Raw genomic sequence first — 27,014 nt, forward strand, 5'->3', positions numbered from 1 at the left:
GCACCCGGCCCCCTCTGGAGGCTGTAAGGCAACCCCTAAGTCTGCTTCAGCCCTACCCAGATAGCCCGCTATGCCTACTTTGGGTTAGCCTCCAAATTCTGCTATGACCGCTTTTATAAAAGAGTTTCAGTTAGTTATGTTGATACCGATTTATTTCTCATGATACACGTCTCTGTTTAACGTATTCTGGATAAAAGCTATTCATATGTGTCACAAATTCGTTTCCTGCTTTCGGGAATTTTACGTAAATCACATTCAAGGAAACTCTCATATTCTGTGAAAAGTCACACGACCTTCAGTAGTTGAGGTGGAGCAGAAAGTCTATTATTCTTCAGGAGGCACACGTTACAACGTTATGACGAATGCCACACGTTTAAATCAAGCAAAGTTCTACAAATTATGTCAACACCCTCTCATGTGAGTTATATTTTACAATAACGTTTTCTTGTGACTCAATACCGAGTTCGTATATAGCTGCTTTCATATACAGAAACATTATTTCTCCCTTTCTTATGATCAGCAAGTTGTTACATCCGGTTCTAAACTTAGGTCCTCGAGCGAACGACGAAACGAACTGAATTCTGATGACGAGACTGATGACGTAAGACGACACGTCATCGATGTGGATCTGATGATCTCCTAGGTGATCTGGACCTGGTCTGGATTACTTGTACCGGCTGGATCCCTGGTACTACACGTAACTACCGCGGTCTGATCCCGAAGTTACCACTTGATCTGGAAGTTGACCAAGTACTCTTTGAATTCTGAAAAGTTGCAGATAACGAAAACCTTTAGTAAAGATGGAGAAAACAAATATAGATTAGTCTGTTGTTACAATAATGTCGATCACTGCTTTTATCACATATATCTTTCCTATGTCTCTACAACATATATATCATCCTTTGTTCTCTGCATTACGAGGTGCAGCAAGCATAATCATCTTTCCCAAATCCACGTACTTTGCAATACGCCCTGTGGCACGAACAACTGCGTCCATCAGTCGCTGTTAGTGTCTCCTTTCTCCACTAGCTTTTACCTAGCCCGTACGTAGCTTGTACTCTGAGCCCCTCCTTACCATCATAGTCCAGCCGTCCATCCCTGTTGACGTCTCCTTTCCAAACTAGCTTCTTATTTGAACTTTATTCAATGTTTACAACATCGCAGGCTGAGACAGCCTGAATTGCGTTGCAATTCACAATTTGTACAGCTATCAACACGTCATCATATCATAATGAAATTAGATGTTAAAATTACACAGTATCACAGATCGAAGGTACAGATGACACGATAACATGAATTATCTCAATTCTGCTACCAATCTAAAAGAACATCGTATACATATTAAGATAAAACATTAAGAATACAGTATTGAAGGTCAATAGTGTCCGCTTTTTGCTTATCATTATTGCATGATTTTGAGCGTTCTAGGAATAAAGGATTGTTCATGTCTCTTTGTCCGGCTGAGCGGTACTTTAAAGGTTGGTGTTCGTCTAAGTTGGTATGGAGTGTCCTCGGACTGCACCAGGAACTGCCGGCAGGGAAGTGTATCGTCCGCCACCACCCTCCCGAGCTCACGCGCGTCTGCCTCGCGTCTCCGCTTCTCCAGGGTCGGCAGCTGGTCGTAGGGGATTCCAATAATCCTGCACTGACCTGCAGCATGTTTTCTGTACCTTCTCGATCTCATCTGACAATCCACGAGGTAGTCCTCCCCACACCGGTGAGCCGTACTCTAACACCGGCCGAATGAATGTAGTGTAGATCTGAGGGAGAACATCCACTGGCAGCCCCGCTCGCCTCGACAGTCGCAGGTAGTGTACACGTGGTCTCACTTTGGACAGCATATAATCAACATGGAGACCCCAGGACAAGTCATTAGTGACGATCACACCGAGGAGTTTAAAGGACAAGACTCTCTCTATCGTTTCCCCTCTGAGCGTGAGTGGTGGGGGTTTGACAGCCTCCCTACGACAGCTAATAACCATGTCTTTGGTTTTTCCTACGTTTGCTGCCATACTGTAGGATTTGGCCCAAGTGTCGACTTCTGTTATGTCAGCTTGCATTTGACCTGGTAGCGAAACCATCAGGAGCTCCGTGTTAGTCAGACTATACCTAGCTATAGCCCGTAACAAGACGTCGGTACTCTAGGGCGTACTTTAGGGCCTGTTTTCTAGCCCTCACCTCATAGCTTTCCAGTATTCTATGGCGAACCCCTCCTTACCATCATAGTCCAGCCGACCGTCCCTATTGACTCTCCTTTCCAAACTAGCTTTTACCTAGCTATAGCCCGTAACGAGACGTCGGTACTCTAGGGCGTACTTTAGGGCCTGTTTTCTAACCCTCACCTCATAGCTTTCCAGTATTCTATGGCGAACCCCTCCTTACCATCATAGACCAGTCGTCCGTCGCTGTTGACGTCTCCATTCCAAACTAGCTTTTACCTAGCCCGTAACAAGACGTCGCTACTCTGGGGCGTACCCTGGGCCTGTTTTCTCGCCCGTACCTCATAGTCTTCTTGTATTCTATGGCGAACCCCTCCTTACCATCATAGTCCAGCCGTCCGTCCCTGTTGACGTCTCCTTTCCAAACTAGCTTTTACCTAGCTATAGCCCGTAACAAGGCGTCGGTACTCAAGGACGTACTTTAGGGCCTGTTTTCTAGCCCGTACCTCATAGCTTTCCAGTATTCTATGGCGAACCCCTCCGTAAGCCCTCCTCTCATTAGACCCGCGGCACGCTGGCGGCGTCGCTGCGGCAGATCGAATTGACAATTTTATCGACAAAAAACGAATCTTTTTAAAGCTTTGTGTGTTTTGTTGTCTTTTTTGGCCATACTTGTACGTTTTGAATGATATTCCCATTATAACGTCAAGGGTAACATAAATCCAGTTTAGGACGCATCGACGCCGCCAGCGTGCCGCGGGTCCAGTGAGAAGGGGGCTTTACCATCATAGTCCAGCCGTCCGTCCCTGTTGACGTCTCCCTCCTCCATCAGCTCGTTCAGCTCAGCCTCACTCAGGTTCTCGTCACAGGCCTCCGCCATCGCCTGGGGACAAAGGCACGCCATTGGTCATTGCACATTACATCACAGGTCACAGTGTGTTACGTCATGTGTGACGTCATGTGGAGATTTACCGAATGTGTTACGTCATGACTGACGTCATGTGGAAGTTGGCGCGATGTGTTACGTCATGAGTGGCATCAAGTGGAGGTTTACCAGATGTGTCACGTCATGAGCAACGTCTTGTGTTCTTTGACGGGATATGTGGTCTGCGCTTCTGTCTCTCACCACATCTGGTTCAAATTACTTGGACCAGAAGGACTGGGGTTCAAGCCCCAGGTAGGACACCTCTGGACAAGAGGCGCATTGAGTCATACCAAAGACTTTGTAAAAATGGTACATACTTATGAAACAGTATGGAAGTTAAACACACTTCACTGCCAGTGGACTAGCCACCTGCTGCAGTGATTGCACCTCAGTGTGGCCCAGGGCTATGAAACGGAGATGGGCACCGCCCTATACATCAATAATGGTGTGGGAGGATTTTAACTTTTAACTTTTAATGTGATATCATGAGTGACGTCATATGGGATGTGAGACTGACCTTCCACTCTGACATGGAGATGAAGCCGTCGTTGTTCTTGTCGAACACGTTGAACGCCGCGCGGACCTCGTCCTCGTTCAGCTCGCCTTCCTCCTGGTGCATCTGTTTCGCCATCAGCTCCAGGAACTCGTCAAAATCCATCGTGCCGCTTCCTGGGGAAGGAGGAGACAGATCAATGTTTATGTTACACATGTCCTGATGTAGAGGGTTGATATCTAAACATGCGTACTGGTCCTGATGCATCTGTTTCGCCATCAGTTCAAGGAACTCGTCAAAATCCATCGTGCCGCTTCCTGGGGAGGGAGGATGGGACACGGCATTTAATCATCTAACGCCCTTATGTACAGGTTTATATCTAAACATGCGTACTGGTCCTAGGCCTGATGCATCTGTTTAGCCATCAGCTGCAGGATGTCCATCGTGCCGCTACCTGCACATCTACATATGCGAGTACACAATGGCAAAACAACATGGCAGGTTTGAAGCGCTCTTTTCAGCCTGATCTGTTTTAGGATGGTCCCCGGGCTATTATCTATAGCAAAACCACCAGAACTAGTGAGCCGCGTCCTTGACTTACCGTCCTCGTCAGCTTCCGCCATGATTTCCTCCAGCTCCTTACGGCTGGGGTTGAGCCCGATCTGTTTCAGGATGGTCCCCAGGTTCTGCACGCTGATTTCTCCCTCACTCTTCTGGTCAAACATGTCGAACGCCATCTGAAACTCTGACGGGGGAAACAAGAGGTTTTGAGACAGCGCCGGCCCATAAAGAAAAAACGTCTGACATAACTTTTATTCCTTTGAGTAATAACGAGACAAATTGAATCACGTTCCCAGCGGCCCTCCTGCAACTACCTGCACATTGGGGCATTCGGACTTTCCTAGTATACTAGTACGGCTGTACGGATAATTTATGTAAACGTTTTATCAAATCATTGTCACTGAATGGTTTGTAAATTTTATATCCTATCATATTTATCATATTTTCATAGCATAAATGTAAGACGATTTCATTAAAGTCTAATTCAAACGGAAAGAAGCCAGTTTTCTTACCCTCCACAAGATCGTCGCTCAGCATGTCCCGTGCGCTCCCCTAAGGGCAAAATAATGAATGTCTGAATGAATGAATAACCAAGAACACTGTTTTTGCCTGATATGTGTATGTAGTATATATATATATATATATATATATATATGTATGATATCTTATTTCAAAAATTCAATTGTCCATATCCATTGTAAAGTTCCATTATATAGCTAAAAGGAAAGGAGTGAACGGACGAATGACATTGTATACATGTGTTACACTTTATCTCGTTGTTACCGATTGTAAATCCAAACACGTATTTCTTGAATAATAAGAGTATGACAGGTTCATTGGTTGACACCTTTTTGTAGCCAAGAGTCTGTGTATAGATATGTTGTGTTATATTTCTCGGTAATAGGAGGAATGAAAGAATTGAAAGTAAATGAAAATGAATGGAGATTTTTGTTGTATCTTGACTAAATATCGTCGAAGACAGGAAATAAGAATACTTAGAATATGAGTTCTTATGATTAATGCAGTGAGACAGAATCCGTTAGGTGGCGATAGGTCATGTGAATATTTATTCATCAAACAGCTGAGACATAAAAGGCATCGGACGAAAAACAAAAAGGACAAACTTAAAGCAAAGATAGTAAGACAGGTCACATTTTCGAATTATGGCTTCTTAAATTGACCAATCATCATGTGATGTGAGGTATACGTTCATGTCAAATCGATCATGGTTCAGTATATCGGTCTGGGGTTTGTAATTTCGCATTTGATACGCCTGAAGATTCATGTTTACCTATAAGGTTTTGTCCAAATAAGGCGGTGTAGCGCCAGGGCGACGGCCGGTCCCGACTCGCCCCAGTTGCCATATAAGGAAATTACCATATAAGGATTGAGGGTAAGAGAGCTGCATGTGACATTCGGCAGTTGAAGCCAGGTTTGAAGGGTGGTGAAATATCGTCAACATTAACCTCTAAATACCATTTTAAGTCATCTGACCGTTTGTACCGCTTGTCACAAGGCAGAGGGGTGGTGACGTGCGGACAGATTCGGAGCCTAGAAAACGTGGTTTTTATCTTTTGGCGATTTGTAACCCAATTGCAAATAAAATGTACCAGACCCGGATCGTCTGAATCCGCACGAAGAGACAGTTTGTGCGGCATACAGAGCTATCTAATTAAAAAAAATTGCCTTTAAAGTATCATGGTTTCACACGATAAGTTAAAAGATCATGTTCCTCTTTAACATTAAACCATAGTGTTTTTTGGTCTGTCATAATCAAGCATGTATGATTATTCAAATGTCTTACTTATAAATCTTGCAGAGATGCTAGATTTCCTCATCTTTCCCTGTCCAATTTGACCATTATTATAGCATGTCGGAAGCACATATATTATAAACATTGGACAGCTATGTTGATGTCCTGTCTTCAGAATCGTGAGAACAACAAGTCGTGTGCGATGAAGGCGACAAGTGAAAGAAATGATAGCTGGCCCATGTCGCATACGAAGTTTTTGCTGGTATTTGTTCATGTACTTTCCACATTTGATGCCTCGCTCTTTCGCTCCGTATTTGACTGTTTTACTGGCGTTCCAGACATTCGTGCCAACACGTACTAAGAAGAGATTTGTCACAATGATAAGATTGAAAGTAATATAAATTTATATAATCTTTTCACGATCAACGAGTCCTATCCTTCTTACCAAGGTCATACAAGTTTTACATTATTTTGGACGAATGGCACTTTTTGTTCAATGAAGTTCTCTCATGTATTCCAACGCCGCTGTATCCGACATTTGAAGCGGTACAAATATGAATACAACTGCTTTGCACACGTTATATCGTGAAATATTTGGACATCTCAAAAACAAGAAATAAAAAAGAGGGGAACTTACCATGGTGATATATTTTGCCCTTGGAGGTGAGAGAGAAAATGGCGGCTGGATCTGGAGCGGTGACCTTGCTTGTGCCGAGCTGACCTCTGGAGGGTTTGATGTTCTCCCCACATTCCTCACAAATACGGACTGAGCCCTTATGGTGACATACCTCCCCCTATACCGGGCGGCAAAGGCCCGCTAGAACCCCGCTGGTAATCTTTACCAGTGTGCCTTGTATGGAGGAACTAATCTCCAAGCAGATGCAGAAAGGAAAAATAAAGCAGTTTGTCGAGGTTATGGTTCCGCGAATCAGCGGGCCTTTCTACTGAAGATGGAGCAGTAGACATGCCCACTGCTACTCGAAATTAGCTATAGGAGCTTGAGAGACATTGAATATTACCATTTTGGCTCTCTACGTCTGCGTGGAGTTTCAAGTCGTTTCCGGAAGGAATTTAGTTTGGTCAACAGAATACGGGTTTAATTAATGCTTCATTTGGGAAATTCATAAACTATGAGTTATCTTAATGCTGTTGTTTTATTCAGCGTCACGCAGTCAGTCACCAAAAGCCAAATACATGATTACTTCAGTACAAGAACCGGAGCTCCTTTCCCAATGCGGTAACCATATGGTCCTCTAAAACACTTCCAGCATATAGATTTTAGTAAAGATTATAATGATAATGTACACGTAATAGCGTATCCACCGTGATATGTATAGTTGTTACATGTTCCATACATGGCAGTGTATGCATCATATACGTGTGCGTTTTCTTTGCAGTTTTAAGCGCCATTACTTTTATATTTGGCGCAATTCTAAGTAGTAGAAGCATAAACCCTGTCTGAGCTTAATCTGCAGTACCGATTTTGACCGCTTGGAAAATATGGTACAAAACGAACGCCAAATTGCCAAAGTTCAGTCTTTTGAAGAATGGGGAAACCGTGTAAGGCTCGCTTTGGGCTACTTTTCTGGAAAATTAAACAATTTAAGGTACAAATTCAAGAACAGAAGTACTAGTACTTTATATATGAGAAAATACATATGATTTAAGCTAGAGTATAGTATCAAACCAATTATAGTTGACAAGTTCCTTCGCTCTGGACAACAAGATGTAGCGGGCGCAAATACAAAAGAAAAAGCGATAGCTGTTTGTTAAGGAGAAATTGATTTTCGGCCATCATAACATTTTTAAGGGTTTTGAATCTACCTCTACTGTGATAGTCATTTCACAGTTTTACTTCGAGCATTGGCGTTATGCTCCGGGCGAGCTTTCAAATCATACATACATGTATTCTGGGATCAACAGTTAAGCTGATAGAAATTCATTCATGAATATAGTCGCGATCGCTGCCCTGGAATTATTCAAAGACGAAAAAGTAAACGTATATATTATTTCCCTACAAGTTACTGAATGAACAAAAATCTACTGGAAATATAGTTTCATTACGTCCCGTGAACCACTTCTGTGCGCGTTGTCATCGGCCAGCTAGTCCGCCACAATATGGAGATATAGCTGTCACGCGCCAAACGGTTGTGTGTGATCTCTCCATTATTATGCAATCTCTCTGATATTGTAATACACACTAAAAATAGCTGATGCCATAAGGAGCAGAGGGAATTTCAAATGGAATCAAACCTGTCATGTGACCATTATCCGCCAATCGAACACGAGCTCTTCCCGCGTGCTGATATTTGATACGCACCTGCCATGACACCAAACACAATTCGGTTCTAATGTCACAGGCGAGCGGATAGAGGTCACTTATCAACAATTCATAACGTGTTTACAGCGGAGAACATTACATGGTTATGATTTCAATATGAGATGCATTGTGTGATATCTAACGGGCTCCTTTGTATATCAATTGCAAACCAACGACGTGATTCAGTGATACATTCGATTTCAAAGTTGATTTTAAAGGAATATTGATTTATTGAGTTTTTTGACAAGGGATTCTGACTAAAATTACGAGTTAATGGATTTGAAATAGACACATTATACAGACATGTATTAATCATAGAGGTCTCAGAGGAATGCGCTGACAGGCCCGTGACGCGTGGGTCAGCTGACCTCACAAACCATCGCGGCTGTCCCTGTTTGGACCACAGAACATTCGGATGTTTTGGATGCCATCACCAGACAGAGGGTGTTTGGGGACTGTTTATCGGCAGGAAGGAACACACAGCGCTCGTTCTGTAACATATAGTAAACGTTGTCAGAAAACTGCATCAAAACGAAAAGACGCGTACGGATATTTGTAATACAAACTGTTACGAATTTTATACATAAAACATAGAGATAAGGATCTATTTTACACTCAATCATATGGTCGTCACTTGATGGTATCCATGAATTGGCGTTGTTGGTGCCTCTTACTGTGCCCCAAGGCGCGCAGAGTGTAGATATAACTGCCTTTGATTACTCGTACGGAGGAGACAAACCGTCCCTATCCCCGGTTTGATACCCCTCGCCACATTCTCCTCACGTCTTCACATCAGCGGGGAAGATTCTGCCGTCATCTCGCGGCGGAGGTCGCCACGGCTACGCGCTCCTCCGTCCTTTAAAGGGCGGCAGGGAACAAACAGACGGACGGTGTTTACCGGACGTGGAGGTTTAATAACGATTTATTTCTCAGCGAATGAGAGGCGGCGTCAGCTGTGTCATTTGGAGCCTGAGGAGGGAGAGGAGAGATGTAGGAAATGGCGAAGATTCTCGCAGGTGCAGAGGACATGGAGAAGCATTATTCCAAGAATCCTACCAGCAGCATCTCCGTAGAGTACGATTTTAGGTGTCCGTGGAGTTCGTGAGTCTACAAGCATCTTCTCGGCGGAGTGAGTGTGACTGTCCGCGGAGTTCGTGCCCGCCATGCCGCTGCTGCTGAACTGCCGGGTCCTGCTCGTTCTGACGGTCTCGCTCCACGTGGTGGACGTGCCGTGCTCCTCGGCGTGGAGTGGGGAGGGGGCCCGCCGAGCCGCCCCGGTCTCCCCGTCCAAGATCCTCTCGGCTCGCGTGGTCTCCGCCATCCTCCTTACCTGCTTCATCATCGACCTGGTGGACATCATCAGGTATCTCCTCCAGCATCCCAACTGGGCCGACTTCAGGTGGGAACTGCCGCAGTTCTTACGTCTTAAAGGTGTGAGTGAAGATGGAACCGTACAGGTGTACCAGGCAGGTACTCGGGGGGAGGGAAGGAGGCCCAAGATCTCGACAAGTGCGTTCGATACGCACGTGAAAGACGTGAAAAGACGGCGGTTGGTGAGAATACGATAGACTCTGAGACTGGAGGTTTCTCTGAAATATCTTGCCATGTTTACAGGTTTGCAAGTTGATCTAAAAATGTATACGTGAATATGACTATGTATGTGTATATAGAATGACCATGATCTTTATTGCATTAGATGTAAAGGTTCTGCACGCTATTTCTGTAAGCAAGGTAAAAAGCTTTTGATCCGTTCCCTAATCCCTCTCGGCTGCTACGGAAATAGCGTACAGAATCTTTATAATGTCAATTACGGTCACAGATGAATTGTTATTGCATATCTATGCCCCAAAGGGATAAATGCAGTATGGTGACTAACTAAAAGATATGAAAGACACATATACGTCAAACGTTATGTAAATACAGCGCTAGATATGTAGAGTTACAGTATTGACTATTGTGTTATATGTATACTGACACGTCAATTTAGTTGAGATTATTATGAACGTGTCTACTGGCTAATATGTTTATGATTAGCGTTATGTTGTGAATATCCAGGAGTGACACTGAGGAATAATTACTATAATCGCTCGATCCGTGGCCGTCGTTGAACTACAAGTCTGTTTGTGTCACAACAACAACTCTGCACAGCTGGGATGAAGGACCTCTCTAAATTTAAACGAATGGCACTTGAGAATTACTATCAAATATCGTTCCGTGGCCGTCGCTATACTTCATGTATGTTTGTATCGCATTAACAACTCTACAAAGACATCAAGGCAGCATGAAAGTCAAGAATCAAGTGATCACCCTCCAGCGTACTTCCTCTGAAACTACCGTACTCTACATTCTGCACACGTACTGTGATGTCACACAGGATAGTACAAAATGCCAAGGTCAGAATACCTGGTTATTCCTTTCCGCCTTCGTCTCACTATTGGTACATACATAAACCGGCTTGCGGAACTGTTGTGTCAGAATAGTGGATATGTTATAACGTGTTTCTATCAACAGTCTATAAAACGCGAACGGGTCATTATGATTATTGTTTCGCAGCAACTGAACATAATTCGTTGATGATGATGCCAATGATGATGAAATAAGATAACGTATGATGATAGCATAAGACCATGGGTCTGTAATGTAATGTAAAACATGCATGCATATATGATGATAACAATAAAAGTGGACGGCTAGACGCAGATCTTTAGTCTAGTAACATAATTTTTTAATGAAATTCATCCCACTAAGACGGTAGCAGCGTTCTGCATGTAAAAACGATCTTACAAACCTTTATGATCACACCAATATTCAATAACGTGAGGAACAATGATAGTCAACTATAACAGTCTTATAAAAATATTCTGATTTGTATGTAACACAGTGCAACAACAAAAATAACAACGGCAACAAAAGCTATAAAACAACAACAATGCTATCAGCAACATAAATGATGATAATGATAATACTTAAGTTTTAAAATGTCGACAGCCCATTTCCATGCATTCATATTGGTGACAGCAAAAACGTTATGCATGATTCGAAAACGTCAAATACAAATAAAGACACATTTAAACCGTAAGAGCTCTGATGGTAATATATAGAGTTAGCTCATCATTATCATCGTGGGTTTAAATACTATCTATCTTTATGGAGTCTTCCACAAAATTCCACACCTCCACTCCGTCACGGTATTCAAGTGTTCGTTTGCGAGGTAGGACGACCATGGCCTTGAGATGCCCGGAGATAGACTATTAGGCGTGTAGCAACACCCTAAGAGGCCCGGAGATAGACTACAAGGCGTGTACTAACGCCTTGAGAGGCCCGGAGATAGACTATTAGGCGTGTACTAACGCCTTGAGAGGCCCGGAGATAGACTATAAGGCATGTAGTAACATCCAAGATGCCCGGATATAGACTATAAGGCATGTAGTAACACCCTAAGAGGCCCGGAGATAGACTATAAGGCGTGTAGCAACACCCTAAGAGTCCCGGAGATAGACTACAAGGCGTGTAGTAACGCCTTGAGAGGCCCGGAGATAGACTATGAGGCATGTAGTAACACCCTAAGAGGTCTGGAGGTAGACTATAAGGCGTGTAGTAACACCCAAGATGCCCGGATATAGACTACAAGGCGTGAAGTAACGCCTTGAGAGCCCCGAAGGTAGACTATAGGGCATGTAGTAACGCCCTAAGACGCCCAGAGATAGACTATAAGGCATATAGTAACGCCTTGAGAGGCCCGGAGATTTCCCTGTCGTGCAGTTTCCATTTGAGCGCCGTGAAGTCCGCGTTCTCCAGTTTCTCCTTCTCCGTCTGCTCCACCCCCTCCACCCGCGCCGTGTGCTCCCGGAGGCTGCGGGGGGAAACACAGAGGAGGTCGGTTTGAGTCTGATAACTGATAACACGCAATGTTTCTATACATAACTTACTTATATCGGGTACATGGATCAAAGGAGAGAGAGAGAAAAGGAGAGAGAAAAGGAGAGAGAGGGGGAGAGAGAGAAGGAGAGAGAGGGGGGAAAGAGAAAGAGAGAGAGGGGAGGGAGAGAAAGAGAGAGAGAGAAAGAGAGAGATAGGGGAATGTATTGCGCGACATTTCTAACAGGTACCATGCATTGCAACTAGTGTATACAGGCAGTTGAACCATTACTAATATTGTACAATTTCAAAGATCTTATCTAATTTAGGAATAACAGTGAGTGAAGACAATGAAACTATACATACTAATACCCTAGAGAGGATCCATCCATTTTCTGTTGATTTTAGACTGAATATCCAGAAACAAAAAGCAGCGTGTTGAAATCAACCGGCAGATAGTTGAATACGTCATAGTCACGTGATATGATCACACACGCCACAAAATGACCCTTCTTTAACACACCAACATGGCAGACAGTACATGACGTCATAGTCACGTGAGTACAAACACGTGACGTCATACTCACAGCAGCCGGTCGTACAGCGCGCAGACCATACCGAACAGGTCCCGGTCAAAGGTCGCGTCCGAGTCCAGGTCCAGCAGCTCCATGATCCGCGTCAGACGCGCCGATGACGCGTCACGCTCGTACAGCTCCTGCACGGCCTTCAGCACGTCCTGCAGAGGAGAAACACGTTATCAGTACGCAACATGGTCACCCGGAGACGCGTCACGTCAGACGCGCCGATGACGCGTCACGCTCGTACAGCTCCTGCACGGCCTTCAGCACGTCCTGCAGAGGAGAAACACGTTATCAGTATGCAACATGGTCACCCGGAGACGCGTCACGTCAGACGCACTGATGACGCGTCACGTCAGACGCGGCAATGACGCGTCACGCTCGTACAGCTCCTGCACGGCCTTCAGCACGTCCTGCAGAGGAGAAACACGTTATCAGTACGCAACATGGTCACCCGGAGACGCGTCACGTCAGACGCACTGATGACGCGTCACGTCCGACGCGCCGATGACGCGTCACGCTCGTATAGCTCCTGCACGGCCTTCAGCACGTCCTGGACAGAAAATTCATAATTAATAAGCTCTTTTACTTTTAGTACATGTAGTAAGAAAAAGAATCCAACACACTCATCGAGAAGAGTAGGGATGACCTGGTGGGCTTGGCTGAATACGCGAACCGTACTAATCTTCAAGACGAAAAAGAGTTAAAACTCTTCCTCAGTGTGAGGACGACTGGAAAGAAAGAAGTGGTAGACGAGAACATCACAAAGTCACAATCTGAAAAGTTAGCTAGCGTTAGCTAGCGTTTGACCTGTCCCAGCTTCAAATCTTTAAAAAAACACATTTAAAATGTGCACGGCCATCAGCAAGTTCTGCAATGGGGAGAAAGTAAAGAAGACATCTTAGTAGTAATCTTAGAAGTCCAGTAGACTACAAGACACAAAACTTTTGGGAAAGCGCCCTTTTTGCTTTATGATCGATTACCTTGAAGGTTAATGAGCCGGCGTGTCTCCAGTCGTGTTTGTCGAACATGTCCCTGTAGACCAGCTGCCGGGTTTTGTTCAGTTTGCAGTACTTGGACAGATACTGGCGGGGCGTCAGCGCTGGAGTTGGGAGGGGGAGGCTGTTACATTGTTGTCTATACGTACTAGGGATCTGTAATGTTTATATACTCGAAATTAAGCAGATTCTATACTGCTGACAAGAATTTAATCACCAGTGCTAGCCATACAATAAATAGTTTGATCGGGTACTCAAATGTGAATAGATGTGATAGATTGATTGATTCATTCATTAATTGATCAATCGATTGATTCATTGATTGATTAAACCAAAGAAAGTATTTTTCCATATTGTGTTTATTTCAGACTGTAAATATAAGCAAAAAGCAGTATCAAAATCAACTCTTTCGAACACCTCTAATAGAATACTATGAATACGTATTGATTCATTGGTCCATTCATTCATTTATCAGTGTATTGCCTGGGTTATTGATTATAACAGTTACTCACTGTCCAGCTCCCTGAGATCCATGGGCAACTCGAACCGGCTGACCAGCCCGTGAACACTCGGGATCTGAGGTGGGATAGACAGCGGGAATTACAGCGGAAATGCAGCACATACAAGGAGTCATATTCCAACTCTTAAGGTCCGTTTTAGTAGCCAAAGCCGCTAGAAGCGTTTCAAACTTTTACTTGATTGCATCCAAATTTCACATATCATTTAATATATCATACCTTGCTCTATGATGTGATATTCGGATCTGCCATACTGTGCAAAACTATAGAAACAATCGGACTTTGAAGATTCACCTTTGGCTTATTCAAAATCTAGATAACCGATGCATGAAGTATAAATGACGTAGTCATCGTGACTGACACATCTATTGATCGTTCTCCTACCTACAGTTACTAAATAAAGAGAGATATCTGCGTATCCTTTAAGTGACTTTGTTTCCATGACAACCGCCCTCGTAAGACGATTACAGCCTAATTTCCCGGTCGTCATTCCCTCTGGAGACTTCTGTTACCATGGAAACCATAATTGCCCCAAAATTGATATAATCTCCAGCCTGGGGGTGATTGAAAGTAGCACGTCAATGATAAAAAGCAGAAAATGTGTTCTATTGCATTAAGTGCGTAATTGAGCGTCCTTGATTTTCTATCAAACAAACGTGGGAAAATCTTTTGATATATCCTGTTGCTTTCTATAATACGTTAATCTCTCACAGCGGAGGATCTAGAGGTTTTTCTTTGGTGGGTACAATCGAGGTTGAATTTCGGAGACTGTTCTGAGTGACTACAGCATAGACTACTGGGTTACAGATCCATGGTTTTCCATGGCAGTAGGATGCTTCCGAATGCTTAAGAATGAATACTTACGAATGTTAATGAATGCTTACAAATGCTTCTCAACATTCCCAAATGCTTACGAATGTTTTCGACTGCTTACAAATGCTTACGAATGGTAACGAATGCTTACGAATTCCTCCGAGTGCCTTACGAACACTTCCGAATGTTCCGCGCAAGAAACAGCGGCCTTACCGTGATCTGCAGCCCGCTGGGCCGGAAGAAATTCCCTCCACGTAACCGCTCGTCCACGTCCTGCAACAAACGGCAAATGAGGCAATCAGAGATGGCAGACTTCACCCCCTCAGGGGTAAACACACAAACAACATGAACACACACATACACACGCACATACACAGACACACGCACATACACAGAAACACGCACATCCACGCACACTACCTAAAACAATACTTAACTCTCTTGGGTTGAAGTGTAAAGCAAGTTGCGTTTTATACATGAATCATTTTTAGCTCGACAGCTGTGAGGTTATGTTTTCAAGTACTACCGTTAAAAAGGTTTACGGTTCCAATGGTGGGCAAACTGTATGCCCAGCGCAAATTAGTTATTTTGAGTGTTTTCGCTTCTCCGGTTGTATTTTCGTATTTTCAGGTGTGGTGAAACTGAGGTGATGAACTCACGAAGAGGTAGTCCGGAGTGCCGTTCCCGTGTCTGTTTCTGTCATGCTGCTTGTTCTTTCCGTCTCTCTTGTTGCGTGAGTCCTAGAAAAGAAGGAAAATTGATGAATTTTACCAAAACTCGCAAAACTGACACACACACACACACACACACACACACACACACACTCTCTCTCTCTCTCTCTCTCTCTCTCTCTCTCTCTCTCTCTCTCTCTATCTCTATCTCTATCTCTCCATCTCTCTCTCTCTCTCTCTCTCTCTCTCTCTCTCTCTCTCAGGAACACACACAAACACATACACAAACACACAAAAACTCTCTCTCTCACACACACACACACACACAAACACACACACACACACACACAAACACACATACACACACACACGCGCTCACACACATTCAGACACACATACGCGTGCGCATGCTCGCACACACACACGCACGCACGAACCGAAAACATTACCAGGGCAATGAATAAGTGAGTGTTGTTCCTTACCGGCACGGTGGTTTCCCGCCGTTTGTTGTTCCGTTTCCTGTCGTCCCTCTCCCGGGTGAGGAGCCGAGGCGGAGGCGGGGCGCGGGACGAGAACTGGTCTGACTCTTCACCTGTACCGTCCGACCTGGAGGTGTTTCCAAATTTATTATTTTTAGAAGAAGAGCTTCATGACATCTGGCAGTCTAAAGTGTGCCAAAGTGATGAGACCACCATGAGGGTCCTCCAGGGCACTGGGATATTGTTGTTTATCTACTATTGAGGTGGTGTCCGGGAGTTTTTGTTTTGTTTCTGTACAGTTCACAAACACCCAAAATAGACGAAATAATGAAGAAAATATGCTGAAAAGGGGCTATACATGTTAGTACCTGCCATTCACATTAAGAATTCTTGACAAGAATATTTTCAATTTTGGCGCCAATATCTTACATAGTGGGCCTTTAAAAACAAACTAACTAACCAAATAACTAACCAAATAACTAACCAAATAACTAACCAAATAACTAACCAAATAACTAACCAAATAACTAACCAAATAAGCAGAAAACAAACTAACCAACAAACTAAAATTTGGAGGAGGTTGGGCGGGGCAAGAGAGCCGGTTTGACTCCTCGAAAGAAAGAAGTAGTGGATGTGGCGGAGGCGGGGCGCGGGACGAGAACTGGTCCGACTCTTCACCTGTACCGTCCGACCTGGAGGTGTTTCCAAATTTATTATTTTTAGAAGAAGAGCTTCATGACATCTGGCAGTCTAAAGTGTGCCAAAGTGATGAGACCACCATGAGGGTCCTCCAGGGCACTGGGATATTGTTGTTTATCTACTATTGAGGTGGTGTCCGGGAGTTTTTGTTTTGTTTCTGTACAGTTCACAAACACCCAAAATAGACGAAATAATGAAGAAAATATGCTGAAAAGGGGCTATACATGTTAGTACCTGCCATTCACATTAAGAATTCTTGACAAGAATATTTTCAATTTTGGCGCCAATATCTTACATAGTGGGCCTTTAAAAACAAACTAACTAACCAAATAACTAACCAAATAACTAACCAAATAACTAACCAAATAACTAACCAAATAAGCAGAAAACAAACTAACCAACAAACTAAAATTTGGAGGAGGTTGGGCGGGGCAAGAGAGCCGGTTTGACTCCTCGAAAGAAAGAAGTAGTGGATGTCTGACGGTTTCCAAAACTATCCAGTTGCTTGTCAATGAATGAATGAAGACCTTTATTGTACATTCCTGCCACATTTGGCTAAGTACAGGTCGCAACAAAACAAAGTAACAAGTACAGTTAACGAATACAAAAGAATATGACTATCATTAGATAAATTCTGCCTCTCCTCGCTTTTCGGTTTTAGTAGATATAAAAGAACAGACGTGTCAATGAGTAACTGTCATCTTGCGTATCTTATTAAACCCGAGATGCCTAACCTTCCTCGGCATACTAGCTAGAGATTCAGTCTAGGTCACGTAATCAAGCAAGCTCAGTTATCTTAATATATTTCCTTCACAGAAATATTGTCTAAAGAAGTGAAGTAACAAACATAACCTCTTAACTCACTCTGCGTTCTGGTTATTTTGATCATCACCTCCCTCCTCTTCTTCTGTACTCGAGTCTCCTTCATCTCTTCCCTGTTTCGTCTTACTTCCTTTCGGTTTGTCCCTGTCCTTCCGCCGAGTCTTGGGCCGCTTCCTCAAGTCCACGTCCAGACCCGTCTTCAGATTCCTGTTCTCAGGGTGCGGGGAGCGATCCCTGGACGGATGGAGAAAGGAACGATTGAGTGAATGAATGAATGGATGAATAAATAAAAGAGGGAAGGGATGGATGAATGAATGAATGAATGGATGGATAAATTGATTAAGTAATGAAAGGATAGATGATTAAATGGGTAAATGTATGGATGGCGAAATCAATGAATGATAGCGTTAAGTGAATGAATGGATTAATGAACGGATGGCTGAATAAATGAACAAATGAAGTGAATGAACTAATGAATGAGTAAATGGTATGAATAGTAAGTGATAAGTGCAGAATATTATTTGTGGCCATGGCTTTCGAATATTGCAGGAAATAAAGAAGCAGAACAAAGAATGACTGATGGATGGAAGACAGAGCTTGGAATGATGGGTGAATGAAAGATAGTGTGGAATGAACCTGTTTGCCTGAAATACGTATGAAATATATATGTATAATATCCTTTTTTAATACTTCAATTGTCCCTGTTTATTCTTAAGTTTCAGTTGCTCTCATAAGGGAGGAGTCATCATCATCATCATCATCATCATCATCGGTCCTCCTCTTACGAGGTGCAGCAAGTGAAGTTGTTCTCCAGAACTTCTTGTCGTTCATTGCAGAAAGGAGTTCCTGTCCTTCCAAATCAGTTTCAGTTTCTATGAGTTTCTTGAGTGTTTCAAGAAAAGGGAGGAGTAAAGAAAGAAAAGGAAATGAATACCTTGACGGCGGCGGCGGCGCGGGTTGCCGTGAGTCCAGCTCCCCGTACCGCAGCCTCGGGTCGTCCCGCTCGGCCTCCCTCCGCTTCAGCCGCGCCGCCGGGATGTCGTGCGTCTGGCGTGAGTCGGGCAGCGATTTATGCACGTACTTTATTGATTATCGTTATTGGTTATTGGTGCAAATCAGTGTGAAAAATTACGGGGAGAACAAGAGAGATGTTAAGGTTAGTGGCAGCGAAAATGTGATGTAGCAAAGGAACACACAGCTAACTGTGAGACTGACTTTCTGTTGCTACTATAGTTATGGCACGGCAACAAGGTAGAGGTGGGTTAACGTAACATAGTCCAGAAATGCTAGCCTCTATAGCAGGCTCTCTGGGACTTTTTGGGGCCTATCATACACTTTTTGTCGTAGGCTAATAGTTACGGGCTGGCTGCGCAAACGACCCAGTACCAAATGGTAGCCAGCAAAAGCCCCCAAAAAAGGCCCAGACAGCCTGCCATCGAGGCTAAGAAATGCTATAATTTTCCTTGCATGTTGTCATCATAAAGATGACAAGGCGGGTTATCTGCTAGCTCAAGAAGAGAGCAATTAAAAGCAACAACAATTTTTTCGGGTACATATCGGTGCAACAAATCCAATAGAGAACAAGATCTAGAGATACACAGATCGGAGTTGGCTATTAATAAAAAGTGAAGTAAACAAAGAGTATGATACTATGACTATGTTGACTCAACAGTCTCAGAAATCCTCAGCTGAAAAAGAAGAGATACCTTCAGTTCCACCAGCTCGAACTCGTCCGGAAAGTCCTGCATCATTTTCTCCACGTTCTCCTCGGTCAGCGCGTACGTCTTGCCTTCACTTTTCAGCACGAACGCACGGGGGCGCTTCTTGAAGGCCAGCGTGGCGCGGACCCAGGCATACAGGGCCTTGGTGGTAGGACAGAAATAAGATATAGATAAGTAATAAGATATAAATCAAGATTGTCAGAATTAATGATGAAATGTAGTTTCTAGCTACCGATAGCCGGATTCTTGGAAGATAAAAGGAAAGTAGATTTAAAATTGCAAATGGACCTTCCTCGCATTTCCAATATCTCCTGTTTGTATAATCTCCAACCAAATCTTCTGGTGGCAAAATCGTTCTGTCGGCCTTGAGCTACTATACCTGGAAAAGGCCCAGATGTCTTCCCCTCCATTTTTGTAAATGAATGAGTCTAATAGATAATTACTGCGGGAACCGGGGGCTTGAGAAACGTTGCAATCTTGGCCTTCATCTGCTGGGAGATTACATTTTGTAAGTAAATGACCTCCATTGCCATACAGAATATTTCTTCTATTGTTATTTACTCTTTCTTAACCCCTTCTACTGTTGCCGGGAAGTACCTTGAAGGCGTCCTTGGGGTCGAACTTGCCGACCAGCGTGTCCATCCCGGCCTTCACTCGCACCTTCAGCTTATCGTCTTCATCCTCAGCGGGGGGCTGGACCGTACCCTGGGAGGAACACGGGTGAGCGGAACATGAGGGAATTACAACATACATTTTTCAATGAATTTTTCATTGAAACGAAATCTTATCTACTTTTATTTGCAAGATTTTCCCTAACATTCAATATCGGCAGTCAGTTTACATGGAGGACATTGCCAGCTAAAACCTTATCAAAGCCCATCAGCCGGGACGGGGGACGGTACAAACTTCCAGGAACCTTTGACCGACTCCTAATGTCACCTGCCCACCAAGTTACGTGCTCAAAGCAATGAGTGACGAAGTAGAAACGGCCTAAATGCACGTTCAAGACAAAGTTACTATGTTTTATAGGTCTTCACTTTTTCTCTTCTTTTTACACAAACTACCGTATTAAACGGTTGACCTGAAGTGAACTCACCAGGATGTCGAAGACGTTGGGCAGGTCGGCGAGCCGCGTGTCCGCACCGGAACCGTTAGCCGGATATTGGACGCCACCACTGGTCAGCACCAGGCGGGGGGGAATCTTGGCGTGCGTCAGGGTGGACCTCACCCAGATGTACACATCCTGATGAAAAAGATGGGAAAAGATGCGGAACGATGGTTACTGAAGCCCCTATCACACAGCAAGGAAATTGATTGGCAGAGGAATCTGCGAACTCTAAACGACATTTTCGACAGTAATACGGCCGGTATTTTCTTGATCATCGCAAAATGTCGCACAATTTTGAAGGGATGAACCACATTCACTGCGGTAGGGTAGATTTTCAGGTGAAAACATAGATTTGACTCTCTGGCCATTTTGAGATTCGGTGACCTTTTGGCTATCAACAGATACGGCCGAAGTAACAGGGGCGCGGCCACATTCGTCACACGATCTTTGTTCTATCGAGGCCATGGCAGAACCGACAACATAGATAAACGCAAACCTTTTCCGTCAGATGATAGTTGAATTGTGTACGCCCCATTCCCGCCTGTCCCAAAAATGCTCTCAATTTCATGTCGTATGATACCTTAGCCTTTACCAGGCCCCGCGGATGGCTGGAAAATAGTAGAAATTGGCCAAATAGAGTGAATAGTGTGCCAAGCAAGGGAGTCGAGAGAGGGTCCTATATGCCATCTGTAACGTCTATAGCGGAATAACTTCTCTGTCATGCTATCCATCTATTTGGCCAATTTCTACGATTTTTCCAGAGACCTGTGGAGCCTGGTAGAGGGTATAATACCTGTCGTACGATGAATTTAACCTGGGCATTTAAGTTGTACTTCTCGACTCTTCAATGGGACAGTTGTTCGAACTGTGTCTCCTAAGCACAAACAAAACCCCAACTGTGCGGACCTATACTTACTATAATCCCCGTGATCGTGGCGTTACTAGACTGTGCGTGATGGGGGCAGATCTGTACGTCTGAGGGGATGCATGATCTCGCCACGGGCCGAGCCTGACACGAACCAACTATCACGTAACTCTTAAAAGGAAAGTCTCTGTGCGTTGTAATAGTCACTTAAGTCTGAACGGACTCCAACAGTCGTGTCTTTGTTTTCTTAATCTTTACCATACCCCATAGGCTGATGGAAAAAGTAAGCTTGCAGAAATTGGCCAAATACACAAGAGTAAATATGCCGGAGTATGCCAGCCATAGAGGTATATTTTGAAACCTTCGTCTATGTGGCAAATATTGAAAAAAAAATCATAATACTCGTGAATAGTTTCGTCAGGTTGATAACGTTAAGTCACCAAATAAAAATATTCTTTGTACACAACCAACAACTGATGTATTGATTCAACCAAGGAGGTTTTATATATAAAACCTCCTTGATTCAACCGACGTTTCGGTCACCATCTGTCACCTTCCTTAGGACAATTCTGACCGATTCACACTGCACGTTCCTAAACACAGAGTATTTACAAATATACACTGTTCATATGTACATATCCTAGTCAAAATATTCTAGTTTCACGGTGCAAACAAATCCCCCCGTCATCCCCCCCCCTCCTTACCCTGAGTGTTTTCTTAGCGGGAAAGGTCCTGACGATGGCGTCCTCCCCGCAGTAGACCATCACTTCTATCCTGTTGGGCCGGTCAGGCGGACTCAGGTCCAACTTCTTCACAGACTGGAACACAAGAGGACATTTAAGAAACTACAAAGGCTCACACAAGGGTAGTGCAACAGATAATAAATTATCTAAACTTACGAAACGAAGTTTATATCTACACATCTAGACATTAGCAATGTTTGTATGAACCATCTGCCCTTCTTATCAATTTTTTAAGAAGACAAAAATTCCTGATTGCATCAAAAGAGCTCTTTTCAATCACAAAAATTTCAATCACAAAAATGCATAATTCCTAAAGATGAAGGTGCCCATCATGGACGATATTCAATTTACATTATGGTTTGCGTGTATACATGATAACGTTCCCCTTATGGTTTCAAAGACAAACAAGTCCCTCGGATAGGATGTTAAATGGAGGTCCCGTGTTTGGGGAGAGCCACACCCCGCGCACGTTAAAGAACCCACCACACCTTTCGAAAAAGAGTAGGGGCATGCCCCGGTGTGCGATGGTCCAAACCTTACAGTCCGGTCTGGGATGACATCTTGAAAAGGTGATAGTTCACCTGTTATGTCAATCCTTCCACAAATGTGGTAAATCGAAATAAATAAATAAATAAGTCACACTTTATGTCGACCCCCTCGATGTTGCCCCAAAGAGCACCCCCTCCCCTTCCCCGTGCCCACCGACCTGTACAGATGATTACATGTTGTAGGGTGTGTTTATACATAGTTCCACCCCCATTACAGTCCGCACTACAAACACCACGCTAAGCCCTTGAGCCACCTGTATGTACAGAGCGTGATGCTGACCGGGCTCTAAACGCCGAGTTTGTCCCGACCGAACATTACAGGGTCATGTCGCCATGGCAACGCGAACAACGCCTGACGTAATGACAGTCGCCATGTTGGATCCTCAGTAGGAAAATGTCCAAAGTAAAGTTTAGATGACCGGAGTGGGTGACGTCAGTGTGACTGGTAGTTTGAAATGTAGTGAAGTTAAAGATTCTGTAAGATATCCTCAACGTTAATCTTGATAAATTTAACGTCTTGTGAATTTGAAAGAAATGATGCCCGTAACGTATAAATGCACATAGCAAAAACTATCAAATCATAACATGGACGTATTTTGCCTTTACAATGATATCATGCCGGGGTGTGGTCATTGTCACAGGTCACTGCTCATATGATGGAAGAACAAACATTTCTTCTTGCAACCAGACACATATAAATGCGTCCGCGGTTGTTAACAAAGCATAATATGGTCGGAGCTGCTGATCCGTACTGCTGAACGGTTACCTAAGGGTGAACCGCTCCTTAAAAACCAAGTCGTCATGGACAAGCACGAGGCTCTGAGTAATCAGCGCGGTTCTGACTCTTTTGTATGATCCAACATTGATGTATTTAACTTAACTCGCAGTGTATACATACTGTAGCTGATCGGCAATATACAACTTACTACAGAGAAATACTTCAGTCTATGTGTGCTGCTTCATTTAGTCTAAGTCTGTCGAAACACAACTTTCTGTTGAGATTGAGAAATAATTACATCAAACTCAACTAAGACACTACTCTCCAAGCAGATACTAGGACGGAGTATCGTGGTATGTTCAAGGGCCCTTTCTTCAGAAGATCTGGACCAGGTGTAAATGAAAACTGTACTTAGCGCGACTCAGACACCTCTGTGTGTGTTCCTACCATTGATCCACTTAACCTAAGTAGTCTAACCCGCATCAAACACACAACTTTTTTTACCCCCTAAAATAACTTTAATCGATACGTTTACTTTTAGCAGAAACTATATCGATAAACTTGGTTTTGAAGTGAGGTTAAAACCAACAAGTCCTGAACAAAACGACTCTCCAAACGTCAGCATTTCTGACATGAAAATGTTGTAGAAATTCTCTCTTATAGAAAGCGGTTGGGTTTGAGCCGTGTTGAAGTGTAAGCTGTGCAAATAACAGACCATTCCGACACATACGACAACGCACTTGTGGGCCGCTTGGACACACTTGTGAACCGGCGTCGCGTCGCTTGGAACTTGTCAACATGTAACTGTACTGTTGCTACACAATGTCAGGATGTGCACATACGGTTACGTTTGCAAAATACAAGAACATACAAGCTTTTTGATTCCTGTTGTGGAAATAAAGCAGTCTACTACTACTACTACATATTTTCATGGCAGGGACGATAGGTTGAAATGAACATTTATGGTCCGTTGACAAGTACCTACCAGTGTTGTGAGTGTACTGTTATATGGATAATTTCAACCCCTGCTTCTATCCTATTTTTAGACCCGGTAAAATCCGTTGTACGATTTTTACTTTTGCTTAACGAATGACGTTTTGTGTGTTTTGTTGTATCTTAAATCATACTTTAAGTAAAGTTTGCTGGGAAAAAGTTTTTTTTTTACTTCGCCCAACCGTAGTGCAGTCTGTTTATCGAACCGAACCGACTTCGTTGGCCGCAAACTTTACCTCAGCCTAAAATGCCAGTACGGAACTCATATGGACTTGATATACGCATAACTGTGACAGCCCCCATAGGTCGGTACGTAGGAATTTATGGCACAATAAACACCAGTTTTACCGCTCCAGGTGTGGCCGTACTAGTCAATAACACATATAACAAAACCCCCGGTCGTTCTAAGTCCATAATCTCAGTCTATAATCTAAAGCAAGCTGAAGGGATGTGGAACTAGGCGGAGCAGCAATTCCAAACAGCGCCGTGTTTACAGTAGGGTTAGATTAAATAAGAATCGTGAAATGTACACACCCGTTTCTATGGGAATAGGGATTATTTAGGTATTATTCTATCGGAGGCGACATGGAGTTTAGTGCGTTTTTTACTTGAATTATAGTTATTGTAACGTTACTAGGCACTTGGAAACTGGGTTTGTTTTGTGTGACTCCAACGTTGGATAGGAAAATAAACTCTACTAAGAAACTGCCTCCAAGCAGATGTTGGGAGGGTAAATCGTACTCTCACTGCCTCGCCTTCTCTCGAGAGGGCGTAATGCTTTTCTACGCAAATATAGATTCATTAAAAATGTGTGAACATCACAAATACTGTACAAATTAATATACAGTACAGAAATCCAAATACACGGTAATACAACTTAAGTATAAAAACAGGACAACCTGTACATGTGTAGTATACAGATATAAACAGAAAAAAGCTTCCCTTAAAGCATTGGCCAGAAAAAGGGCTTTATGTTGGAGATACGGGGCAGAGATAAACTCTGAGGAAGAATTATCTTTCCAGATATCTCATGAGGATAGTTATGTAGCTTCAGAAAAAATGGGCGCTTTAAAATCCTAACTGGACGTTATGATCTTCGCTGTCAAAATGTGCTTGGAGATCAGTATGAAGCTACAATTTCTGCCTGGTCTACTCCTAGTTGTTCCCCGCACTATTGAGTGAGTTGTTATTTTCTACCTACATATGTACGTACTATATATTGGTGTGTTCCTTCTACAATATCATATTTGGAAGAGAAATGAGGTGTAGAGAAATAATAGAGCAATCACCTGGCCCACTCCTAGATATAAGCCTCACTTCTAACTGAATCGAAGTTTTGATTTTCTAACAGCATATTGTACAATATCACTTGCTTGTAAATAGATATCAAACTGATCTCCAAGCAGATGTTGGGAGGGTAAATCTTACTCTCACTGCCTCGCTTCCTCTCGAGAGGGCGTAATGTTTTTTACTCAAATAATGATTAATTCAAAATGTGTGGAAATCAAAAATATAGATAAAATTGATATACAGTACAGAAGAAGAAAATACATGGGGAAACCAAGTATGAAAGCAGGACAACTTGTATGGGTGTTTTATACAGACGCAATCAGAAAAAAAAGCTTCCCTTACAGCATTGACCAGAAAGAGGGCCTTATGTTGGAGATACGGGTCAATGATAAACTCTGAGGAAGAATTTAATACTTCCAGATATTTCATGAGGATCGTTATGTTGGTCAGAAAATTGGGTGTTTAGAATTCGAACTGAACGTTATGATCTTCGCTGTCAAAATGTGCTTGTAGATTATATAGTATGAAGCTATAATTTCTGCCTGGTCTACTCCTAGTTGTACCCCGCACTACCTACATATGTACATAGGTGTGTTCCTTGTACAATTTCATATTTTAAAGAGAAATGATCTGTAGAGGATTAATATAGTAGTTATCTGTTTCACTCCTAGATGTAAGCCTAACCTCTAAGTGAATCGAAGTTTTGATTTCTAACAACATACGTAGGCACGGAGAAAGTGGTGTGTTTCTTGTAGCCTCCACCAGGCCCTCTTACGGGCGTATGAATCGTAGAATTCCTGGCGTAGTTAGTCTGCTAGAGACTATGTTTCTTGTACAATATCACCTGTTAGATAATAAACTAATTCTCACCTGATCCACTCCCAGGTAGAATCCCCACTCGGGCACGTCGGGCATGGTGAGGGAGTCCCGGGCGGGGGACTGCGGGGGGAACCCCGGCAGCAGGATCGGGAACTCGCTCTTCAGCCGCGCCACCGACACGCTCAGACTGGACCGGCGGCTGCTGCCCACGCTAGGCGGGCGGCTGGACCAGCTGCTGCCGGGCCGGGGCGCGCTCACGGCCGGGGACATCGCGACGGGGAGGCGCTACGTCCGCACGGAGTCAGGAGCGCACGGTGTAAACATCGACATAGCGCGAGAACCAGTCATCTCAAACGACGGTGTCCATGCAACCTTGAAAACAGACTACCAAGTTTGATCCAATCTGAACGTCTGAAAGTAAAAGTTGTCACGGAATCCTGATCGCTGATAGTCCTTTGATGCTCTTCGGCGGTGGAAAATATTCAGGCGTCAATATGATCTTTAACGCCTACCGGGCAGTTACAGGTAAGGGTAGTAGAACACCTGGTTTACCTGTGACGTT

At 43.6% G+C, this 27,014-nt stretch overlaps 2 protein-coding genes across 2 annotated transcripts; both read right to left on the minus strand.

Moving 5' to 3' along the window:
• Window positions 1–134: 134 nt before the first annotated feature.
• LOC136443977 (troponin C-like) lies at window positions 135–6,691 on the minus strand. Its single transcript, XM_066441363.1, has 6 exons — window positions 6,529–6,691; window positions 4,651–4,690; window positions 4,179–4,322; window positions 3,602–3,753; window positions 2,943–3,042; window positions 135–764 (listed from the first exon to the last, which is right to left on the minus strand). The coding sequence occupies exons 1-6, from the start codon at window positions 6,529–6,531 to the stop codon at window positions 724–726; spliced, it is 480 nt and encodes a 159-aa protein (XP_066297460.1). The 5' UTR covers window positions 6,532–6,691; the 3' UTR covers window positions 135–723.
• Window positions 6,692–12,857: 6,166 nt separating this feature from the next.
• LOC136443836 (uncharacterized) lies at window positions 12,858–26,800 on the minus strand. The gene is made up of 13 exons (XM_066441204.1): window positions 26,504–26,800; window positions 22,046–22,159; window positions 20,465–20,611; window positions 19,966–20,073; window positions 19,354–19,509; window positions 18,582–18,694; window positions 17,690–17,881; window positions 16,130–16,253; window positions 15,636–15,716; window positions 15,190–15,249; window positions 14,158–14,221; window positions 13,616–13,749; window positions 12,858–12,920 (listed from the first exon to the last, which is right to left on the minus strand). Exons 1-13 carry the CDS (start codon window positions 26,720–26,722, stop codon window positions 12,858–12,860), a joined length of 1,575 nt encoding a protein of 524 aa, XP_066297301.1. The 5' UTR covers window positions 26,723–26,800.
• Between the last annotated feature and the right edge of the window lie 214 nt (window positions 26,801–27,014).

Source organism: Branchiostoma lanceolatum, chromosome 10, assembly GCF_035083965.1.
Source record: "Branchiostoma lanceolatum isolate klBraLanc5 chromosome 10, klBraLanc5.hap2, whole genome shotgun sequence".
NCBI classification, from domain to species: Eukaryota; Metazoa; Chordata; class Leptocardii; order Amphioxiformes; family Branchiostomatidae; genus Branchiostoma; species Branchiostoma lanceolatum.

Bases quoted from the DNA above. Each gene is read 5' to 3' on its own strand.
- LOC136443977 (XM_066441363.1), bottom strand. The intron at 3,754-4,178 runs GTAAGTCAAGGA...CTCCTTCCCCAG, and splicing joins GGCGGAAGCTGACGAGGACG to GAAGCGGCACGATGGATTTT. The intron at 3,043-3,601 runs GTCAGTCTCACA...CTTTGTCCCCAG, and splicing joins TCTCCATGTCAGAGTGGAAG to GCGATGGCGGAGGCCTGTGA.
- LOC136443836 (XM_066441204.1), bottom strand. From the start codon at position 26,722: ATGTCCCCGGCCGTGAGCGCGCCCCGGCCCGGCAGCAGCTGGTCCAGC. The intron at 22,160-26,503 runs GTGAGAATTAGT...CTTGTGTTCCAG, and splicing joins TCTACCTGGGAGTGGATCAG to TCTGTGAAGAAGTTGGACCT. The intron at 16,254-17,689 runs GTGAGTTAAGAG...AAACACCTCCAG, and splicing joins CAAAATAACCAGAACGCAGA to GTCGGACGGTACAGGTGAAG.